General features: G+C 39.0%; 1 protein-coding gene across 1 annotated transcript in view; it reads right to left on the bottom strand.

Moving 5' to 3' along the window:
- Positions 1 to 422: 422 nt before the first annotated feature.
- SIM1 (SIM bHLH transcription factor 1) overlaps positions 423 to 10,099 on the bottom strand; it is a 44,368-nt gene continuing 34,691 nt past the window's right edge. The window contains exons 10-11 of the mRNA XM_054630126.2: positions 2,710 to 3,115; positions 423 to 1,153 (exon numbers count right to left, since the gene is read on the bottom strand). Of these exons, the coding sequence (XP_054486101.1) occupies positions 423 to 1,153; positions 2,710 to 3,115 (1,137 nt within the window). The remainder of the gene's footprint in view (positions 1,154 to 2,709; positions 3,116 to 10,099) is intronic.

The following is a 10,099-nucleotide window of genomic DNA, read 5'->3' as shown; positions in this document are numbered from 1 at the left end:
GAAGGAACACATCCCAGCTTCCTACGTAAAAAGAGTGCATAGCAGTTCTGTTGCCTGGTACCTATGCAGTTCAGAAGATCTGCCCTTGGCAGTGTTTCCAAACAACACCTCTTACACAATGTGGATAAACAGCTCTGCCACAGGTACTCCCTGCCTGAACCTCTTCTATCTTTCTTAAGCATGCATGGCACCAGCTTTGCATTTAGCTCCATTTACTCTAACCCTGCATGCCAGTGCATTTGTTTTTTTTCCTTAAGTAATGTGTTTTAACTAACTTATCCCCCCAAACCTTAGGTTCTTCTTTCTAGTGCACTGTGGTATGGGAAATGCTGGTAAGGACAAGGGCATGAAAACATAGAATATCTTCCAATTAGATCTCAAAGGTTATTTTTTAAAGCACGAAAGTTTTTAAAAAAAAAGTGTCAGCTTCCATTGGTTATTATAACAGATGTTCCCTTGTGTCCTTGTGCTGGATCTTGCTGCATCCTTAAGTGAGAAGTCACATCAAAATGGGATCCATTACAGCCTAGTGAATAGTTTCTAATTGTTTCAGTGTCATACAGATGCTCCAGGGCATATCCAGTTAGTGTGTAAGCATGCTTATCAAAGTACTGCCTGTGGGAGCTGTAATAATTTGGAGAGGCTGCTGGGTGGTCTCCTTGGGTTTGGTGAGGGGACATGTCTGAATGCAGGTAGTCTTTAGCAAGTACCAAACTAGATTTTGATATTCGATCAGAACTGGGGCTGCTTATCCTAGACAGTGTTGTGGGGCTGTTGTCGTAGTCATTTTCATGTGGGCTCATGATCTTTCCATCCCGCTGCTGGATGTGTTCACAGGGAGGAGTGTTGGCAACTGTTGGCACGCGGCAGACGTCCGCCGCCAGCTGCTGCTGAGGGTAGCTTGCAAAACAGATAGCGTGCTTCTTCCCTGTGCCATTAATGGAGACCAGTGGGTCAGGAGTGGTTTTCCGCAGCTGTAGCCTGTTTTCTTCTTCTTTAATCATTTGCTGGGTGGCTCTAATGAGAGTTTCAATTTTGCTGGGCTCATGCGGACTGTTCTGATACTGCTCGGTACGGTATCGGTCGCCTGACTCGCTGGCAGAGCCGGGATCGGGTGAGCTAACAACACTGTCCTCATCCCAGTGTCCTCTTCCTAGGAAAGAGAGAAAGGAGACAAGCACTGAGGTTTAAGTGATCTTGAAGAATATGTAATCTGAACCTAATTTCACATGAGAAAATCGAGTCAGAGGTGGGTCGTAACAGCAAAAAAGACCCCTTGCTTTCCAGTGAGAAACTCTAGTTTCCAGTGTCTCCACTTGAAACAAGCAACACAGCTGAAAATATGCAAAGAGATCTAAGCACCTCAACACAGGTTTCTGGTGCCACCTGATATACTCTTGAGTAGCCAAGCACCTGCATACCAAGCCTGCAGGTATGGAAGCAACTCAAAAGCAACTCTTTTGGAGTAGCTAGAGGCCAGGCAGGGTATCCTAGGGCATTTCAAAGTGCCATCAATGCCAGTGTTCAGGCCCCTGGCCCCTTAGTACCTGTTTGCATCAACAAGGTCTGAGTGAATTTGGGCCATAGTAAAAATAAAAATCTCAGGGAATTACAAATGTACAACATTCCAGCCCTTCCAGGAGCTAAAACAGAGACAACATTGAGAAATAGCTTGTGGTTATGTTGAGACTTGATGCAGGATACACAACAATAAATAACCACAAGTGGTGAGGGAACTCTTCTTCAAAAGCTCAAGGACCCATAGCTGTTAGACAGAGACACTGTAAAAATGTGATATCATATCCTCATGCATAAATATTTGCTTTTGAAATGGGAAAATATGACATTCTTACCTCTCTTTAAAAAATAAGGCCCATATACTTATCAGAGAAGGTGTTCAGCTCTTTTGTGGAAAAACTTTTTTTTTTTTAATGTTGCATGCATCCTTAAAACCTTGAGTTCTGACTTTAGGGCCTTTACTGTCTTCCAAGACTAAGCCTAAAATTTTAAAACCAAAGACCTTTGAACTTTTCCAAACCCAATACAAGGCTTTCACTGTGGCTTTTTTATTGGCTTCAGCATCTGAAAATGTGCTAATGCATTGAGTTGCAACGAATCAGAAATAAATAAAATTTCAAGCTTCGTGCTGAAAGGCTGGAGAGATTTAAATTGGCTAAAAAATTATCACTGAGGCTAAATGTCTGACACCAAAATCAACTGTCAATTTCAATAGCCAACTTGAAATAAACATCAAATCCTACAGAATCTAGTAATAACCAGTAGGGAAAAAAGTCACAGAGAACAATTTTTCCAACAGCCTTCAAGATTTTTTAATATCTATCTTGGATTTACCTATAATTTTTTGCTAAATATATTCCGTCTCAATTGTCTTGATCCTAAGTCTAATAAAAACCACTTTTCTATCAAGTGGATTATTTTGTTTATATTTTTAAGATCACACTTAAAATCTCCTCAGTAACATTTTCCCACCTTAATTGCACAATGAAAATACAGAAAAATTATATTTTTCTTCATATAAACTAGACTATAAAATTCTGCTCAGCTTGAATTTTAAGTATCATCTCCACAGATGTGATCTCTGAGACAAGAACATCTCATTTTCCATCTCTCACATAAACAGCTGTGTTTCTCTGTCGTACTGCTTTAGCTGAGATGGTGTCGCTTCTGCAAATCCTTGTTATGTCTTACCATGAATCCTGTGCACTGACGTTATGTGGGGCATACTGTTCTCATACGCTTCTCTGCTCTCAGGGGACGACTTAGTCAGAGGCAAGGCTGAGCGAGAGCCCCACCAGCTCTCCCTTCCCGGCTGCGGCGTGCCAAGGAAATACCGGCCAGCTTCGCATCTGCCTCCCTCACAGGCCTGGGTGTGGAAATGCCTGTCATCAGCCAGCCTGGAGTGGTCCAGCGCAAAACCGTAGCAGAGCGCGCTGCGGTCTGAGTATTGCCTGTAGGCACAGGAGACGTCGTGGTGCTGGGAGCTCGCTCTGGCCGCGGGCTCCAGGAGCTGTGGAGAAGCCGTGTCGCTCAGGGGGCTCCCACCCCACTGGCTCTCGTGGTCAGACTCGGATCTCTCCGTGTGAAATCCGGAATACTGCAAAACAGGAGAAGCAGCATGGGAATTACCACACCTGGGTGAAATCTGCACGTAACTGCACTGGGAAGGCAGAGTGTGTATGTGACAGTGTGTTTTTTGTGAGCGTGTCTGCACCTTCTGATTGGGCTCCTGGTCCTTTCCTGTACAACACTCTGTAATGAGCTTGCAGATGACAGGACAGACCTCATGAAAATCTAAAACATCCCATGTCGGCCCTTAACAGCCATCTCCTTTATGATGTGTAATATTAGGCTCAGAAACATCAATGTTGCAACTCAATATATTTTTAGTATGTCCAGGTTTTTCTTGTTGCTTTGAAAGCTGTGCTTATGCTCAGCCAAGGTGCTCCAATGCACTTCAGCAAAACACTTCCAAAAGGGACTGAAATAACACTGCTCCTGGAGCATTCTCACATGTCAAATTGAAACCTAATGTATTTGAAGGATTTTTTTCTAAGGGTTCACTCTCTTTTTCTCATATTTTGTTTGTTGATATTTTTTTTCTTACTTGGAGTTGTATCTTTGAACTTATTTCCTCTTATTAGGAAGGAAAAGTTGGCACCACCAACAATTTTGAAAGCTCTAAAGTTATGGCAGATAGGTAGGAAGCTAAAAATCCCAGCTCTATTGCAGTATGGGAACAAGGGAAATCCAGAAACTATTTGCCAGTAAAGGTAAGTGCTAACCAAGGCAGGCAGAGTGAGCATTGTTCACCCTCACTAAAGCAGGGCCCTCCCAACACAAAAAAGCAACCAGTAGGCTGGAAAATTAGTCAGGACAGGAACATGAGAATTTGTTTAGAGAGAAGTAAGGGTTAAGTTAAGTGATACAGTTTTCTAGATATTCATATTCATATGCTTCCAACTTTTAGATACCTTTTGGGAAAGGAAAAGAATGCTTATTAAACCCCCTAGGATTTAGCTATCTCATTTTTAAATCTTTTTATTTATTGGAACTGTCAAACTTCACGGAACATTTTTAAATCAATTTCACCCATGATTATGGGCTGGGATGAGACCAAAGCTGTACATGCTCACCTCTTCAGCACTGCACACTCATGTCACAAATCAATGTATTACAACATGAAACCTTGGAATTCTCCCATTCCATCACTCACCTTCCATATGCCCACTCTGCCTTTTCTTTTAATAGGCCTAACATAAGGTTACCTTCCTTTTCATTAGATTAAGTTGCTATGAAACTCCTCATTATCAGCCAGGATCAAGGTTTTATGCACTTACCAATCGAAAGTACTTACCAGATGTTTGACTTAGAGAAACCTAAACCATGTGTGCAACATCAGTGGAGTTTTTTGGCATTTAATTGGGCATTGCCTCAGTATTCCAGTTTATATTTGTGAATACTGTTTAGGTTGTGAACATGATAGATTATTTAAAGGAAACAAAGAAAGAGCCATGGCTTTGAAGAAGTCAATTATATTTTGTTATTAGTTGTCAGAAGAATACCCATAGGCAACAAGCCTACCAGTAGACATGGAGGAGGTCAGAAAGTTAGTGCCACCATACTCATCACAAAGGTTTAGAGATGAAAGGAAAAACATGAATTTTCATGAAGGTTAGATAGTTACAGAGCCACAAAAGACCTCTTTTAAATGCCAGTAACTCAACATACACTAACTAGGAACTTTGTTCAGTCACCACAATGTTATTTTCATCAAATGGAGCATCTGTCTCTTCCATTATCCTTTCAGACCTAACATTTACAAACTGCTTAATCACAAAGACACCTTCACAAATAACAGCTGAATTATTGTAAGCTTTTTTACAAAAACGTATTGTAAGCTTTTTTACAAAACAAAAGTTACTGTAAGCTTGTTTACAAAAAATGTGATAAAATTAAGTTTCCAATTAAAAAAATTAGAAATTATTAACAAGATTAATAGTTACTAAATTTTATTTAGGAACAAAAAATCAAAAAAAGAGGAAAATACATTTTAATCTGCTTTTAATTTCAGAACTGTTTTTAATGCTCTGTTTGAATTTGACTTGTATAAACCAGATTTTTTTAATTTTAAAAGTTAAGCAGAAATATTATACAGCATAAGCCTAAATGCAAATAGAGAAAAGTCAAGAGTTCATTTATTTTCTTATTAAAAATAAAACTCCTAGTACGCATTTCTTTCATGAGAAGGACAAGGAAAATTAATTTCCAATAATATTATAATGAAAATTCTTTTTTGGAATATTTATTATGATAATAAATGCCAGAGAATCTTTCAAATGGAAAACTCCTAATTTCCTGCCCTATCTCTACTAGATATTCTTCTATTAGTTCTCTTTTTCTAAGGACACTTCAGTGTCCAACATAGCTTCTCTTGAAGAGAACATCTTCATTTAACTGAAAAGTTGTGCAATTTCTGCTTTTATCTTGAACCTAATCACAAAAGTCCTTTGTGCACTTTTCTTAAAGAAAGGGAAATTATCTCATAGGTTTCATATCAAGTATCTCAGAAATGCACTGTGTGATGTCATATAACCATATATCAAGACCAATACTTGACTCATCCTCTTCCTACTTGATGTGAACGAAGATTATTTGAGATCTGACCCGTGGCAGGTGATAGGCCATGGACAGAATTAAATTAACACAGTCAATTGCTTGAGGTCCACATTTTCTGCCAAGGTTTGATAGGAGTATTTGCTCCCAAGGTGCAACATAAGCAGACACAGGGCAAAAATATGTCCAATTTCCTTCAAAGCCAGCCACATCTCTCTTTGGCATCCTCAGGCTGCCTCCCCTGCTGCAGTCCAACCACTGCCTCTTCTGGGAATCTGATGTTGACAGGTGGAGACTTCAAATATGGGCATGTGTGACATGTTGATGGGGGAGAACTAAAGGGTGATCAGAGATATTGCTTTACTGAAATGGGAGTGGAAACACTATCTCTCAAGTCAGAATTAGGCTCCCATATGTCAAGTGATGAAAGATCCATAAAAAATTGAATACGATTTAATGAAAATTATGGTAAATTAAAATCAGTTGGGTTTTTTTTTTCAATCTCAGTCATGTCTCAGCAGAAACACTTTATTTTCTGCTAATTTCTGCTCTCTGACTACTATCAGGAGTCAGAAGGCAAAACTAATTTATTACTTTTGGGTTTTTGACAAAATTTAATCAGTAGGTAGTGATAAAGAACTTCAAACTGGCAACATCTGAATTCCCTTCAGGTGATTTCTGAATTGTCATCAGGCATAAAAAAATAACAAAACATAAATTAAATGGTCCTCCAGCTGGTCCCTGGAACCTGAATTGTCACCTCTGAAAATTAGAAATGTATTGCAGAGTGGTAATCCAGCGTACAATCAAAGTGAGAGCACACCAGCAGGATTAGCACTGACAAAGAAAAGGTCTGCAGGCCATCAATGATGCATTTTCATTGGAGGAAAAACTTCAGGAGGGCTAAAGAGATAAGGAAATAGGAAGATAGAAATTCCATGTCTAAGGAATCTTACTTTATGAGAGTCCATGGAAGTGTATTAGGCCAGTAGACAATTTAATATTTCTCGTGTGATTTTATTTTGCCTGCCCTTCTATTCCTACAGGTGTCCTGCTGGCCTGAGGACTTGTCCTGTCATACCCAGCAACATCAGCCTGCTCTACACGCCACCCCAGATGTTCAAGCAACAGATATTATAGATATATAATTTTCTGGCATCCTACTCAGGCTTTTATCATTATAAACATTAAATATATGGTGAAACCCTCACAGAGCCCTCTTTTCCATGAAAAACTTTCACTACATCAGCATTAACAGCTTTTCTCTTGATTTGTGTCTGAACCATGTGGAAAAAAACATCACAGATGCAGGCTGCATTGTACTAAGAACATATGCATGATTTAAATCACTTTTATCTTACATTTTACTAATGTAATCCTGAAATGAAAAATATGCTCTTTTCGCATTCACTATTATAGGCACAACAGATGGTGAAAGGCTTAGATTAAAGTAATACAGCATGTCCATTAAAATAACCCCCACTGCTGGTGACTCTTCACCAGACCAGGAGTTATGTTTACTATAAAAAGAGGGGTTTGCTTTGCTTTTGAACACACTAAAAGTTGCCAAAGCTTTAGCCTACAGGAAGAAATGAAAACAAAGCAAAAGCCAGGCCGGCTAGAATTCTGCCTGATTCTGTTATCTTTACTCCATTTGGTGATATGCTCAAATAGTGATGGATTGCAGAATTAATCCAAATTATCCATCTAAAGGAGACATAAAATTAATATATCTCTGAAATCTGATGCATTAACATGTACACCTATGTACCTACCTATTAATATATACCTATACCTCCATCCAACAGCTCTTGGATACATCCTCACTTGTATGTGTGTTTTCATTTTATATATATATATAAAATCTTTATCCAAGAACTAAGATGAGATATGAAGCAATAAACATTTATCCAGGTCTCACCATGAAACATTTCCAGAGCAGGCAGACAACAAGCAAGTTAAACATTTTTTTATACAATCATCATTAATGGGACATTAAACTCCAAAGCAGTTCAGATGATCATAATTAAAATGTTCTTCCAGTCTTGCTGCTATTGCCTGTGTATGGAATTAATGAGGTCATGGGCTAGTTTTTGGGAGCACAAAGGTGCAGGGCTAGATTTTGGGAGGCCTTCACAATGATGATAATGATGATGACGATGTTGTGGGGAAAGACTACAGGCATCTTTTCACCAACTCATTATTTCCTTTTTCTGCAAATATGCATCAAATCTTCATCTGCCTGTTAGGCTTTTTTTCCCACCATCTCTTTCAGCTCTGCACCTCTCTGGTGGGACAGGACTAGAAAAGCACTCTTCAGACTCTCTGAGAAAATTCTGCAGCTGGGCCATGAATTTTGGGTTGCTCTCCTCTCTGCTTGCCTCTCCCCTGCCTGAGGCTGGTTTCACAGAACCCACTAGCCCAGTGTACAAACAGCACACCGTGTTAATCAGATGCTGACCAATGCCTCCAGTTCAATGAACTCGGTTCCACTCAAGAGTCTGCAAGACCCACATTACGCTAGGTTTGCTTTTGCATAAGAATTGAGGGAAAAACATCAACACTGTCTTAGATGACTGAAACACCCGACTTTTTGCTCTAGTAGTAAAGATTCAGCTGAAATCAATGAGTATAATTTTCATACTGTTCACATCTCATGTACCTATCCTAGGGACACACAGCTGGCAAGGTGAAGGATTCTCAGTCAGCACCCAATAAAGCATATGATTTCTTTTTCTCTTCAAGAGAGAAGCAAAGTAAATGCTAAGGGAGCAAGAGAAAATGAAAGGAAAAAAAATGGAAAGAAATTATGTAGATTTAAAATCCTGTAGGTGTCCTTGACTTTAAGAAGTACTTTGCCCACTGCTATTATTTTACTAATAAACTTCCTGCTTCCTTTCCTCACCACAGCTCAGGCTCCTGTGTAAGCCAAAACCCATGACCTCGCTCTTCGGCTGTGACTTTTAAGTCACACTCTAATTCTCCTCTACTGCCTGGCAAATTACATGGGCAGGAGACTGAGGGACACAGGCTGTACCACCTGCTGCATGTTCTTCACAGCAGCTTCTCTTAGTCTTTCAACAGTTTATTCAGTGGTGGAGAAGGATGACAGAGAGGCAAAGCCAAGCTGCCAGCATTACTTGTGGTGATGGGCTGCAATGAATGGCATGACCATTTTTCAAGATACTGGCAACTAACATGGCTGCTTCTTTTTGAATGATGAAATATGTGACTTTAATATCAGGCAGCTGGTAATGAGGATGCAAAATGAAAGTGGAGACTAAGCACCCTGGACTTCCATACAACAATCCCTGATAAACCACAATGCTGCACTGTTCAGTCAGTATTTTTCTCTAGTGACAAAAAGAATAAGGAGGTCATACTTTTAGAAATCAGATAGATGTGGAAGGATAACAAGCCTTCAGCTGGGATTGTCCTGCTAGCAAATGAATACTTTGGAAGGGACTGCATAAGGAAAGATGAAATGTAATTACAATATATCAAAGATAGTCATAAAAATTGAATTTAGAATTATTTGTATGTATCTTCCCCAGTTCTTTTAAACTGATTACAATTCTTACAATGATGTAGTGCATTCAGGAAAAAGGCTTTTTTTAACAACAGAGACAAGCATGAACAAGTGAGCTATAATAACCTCTGACAAATGTTAGATTCTTAAAATTAGGAATTCATATTTAGGCGCTCAGTTAAATATTTCCTGTGCCAAAAGCAGATGTCATTTAACTGAAATTCTTATCCTTGGTACTTTTGAGAGGAAAAAGAAAGAAAACAAGGAAGTGATGTAGATATTTGGGATCACATTGGACCTCTCTTAGAGGTCCATTCAGAAAACATTGCACCTGCAAAGAAACTGTAGTTATTAAGGTCATTATCAGTGAAATATTGAGGTTCTTTAAATATTCTACTAAATATTGGGCTCTTTAAAAATACATAGCTCTTCAATCTTACATCTTGAATGCATACATTTATATCCAGTTTGTTTATATCCATTTATATCCTCTTATGTAGAGGCATAAGAGCAGTAGGACTTGTATCATTAGTAAAGATCAGAATTATTTAAGCAAACATGTTTTTTGAGCTAAAAGTTTGATAGTGTAAGGATAAAAGTGCTGTGACCTTGCCTGCAGAAATCAGTTGCATAAACGTATCGGGGAAATTTCAGTTCAAAGACCCAATTGAGTCTGGTCCATTCTCCAAGCTGGGACATGTTCCTTACAACTTAGACTTGAAAATAAAATCTGGGAAATTAAAATCTACTGATGCCAATGACCACCTCCTACTTCTTTCTTCCTTTCAAAGCTTTGCACACAGAAAAGTACACATTTTCTTGTTCCAGTTCAGTTGGCTGACTGCTTTCCCTCATCAAAACTCATTCCTCTTGACTACAATTAACTGCTATCTAATATCTGGCAGCTTTCTACATTTCTTGGAATTAGTAAAGACT

The sequence above is a fragment of the Agelaius phoeniceus genome, chromosome 3, assembly GCF_051311805.1.
Source record: "Agelaius phoeniceus isolate bAgePho1 chromosome 3, bAgePho1.hap1, whole genome shotgun sequence".
Taxonomy (NCBI): domain Eukaryota; kingdom Metazoa; phylum Chordata; class Aves; order Passeriformes; family Icteridae; genus Agelaius; species Agelaius phoeniceus.
Note: the sequence above shows the minus strand (reverse complement) of the source record. Positions and strands in the feature narration are given on the sequence as shown.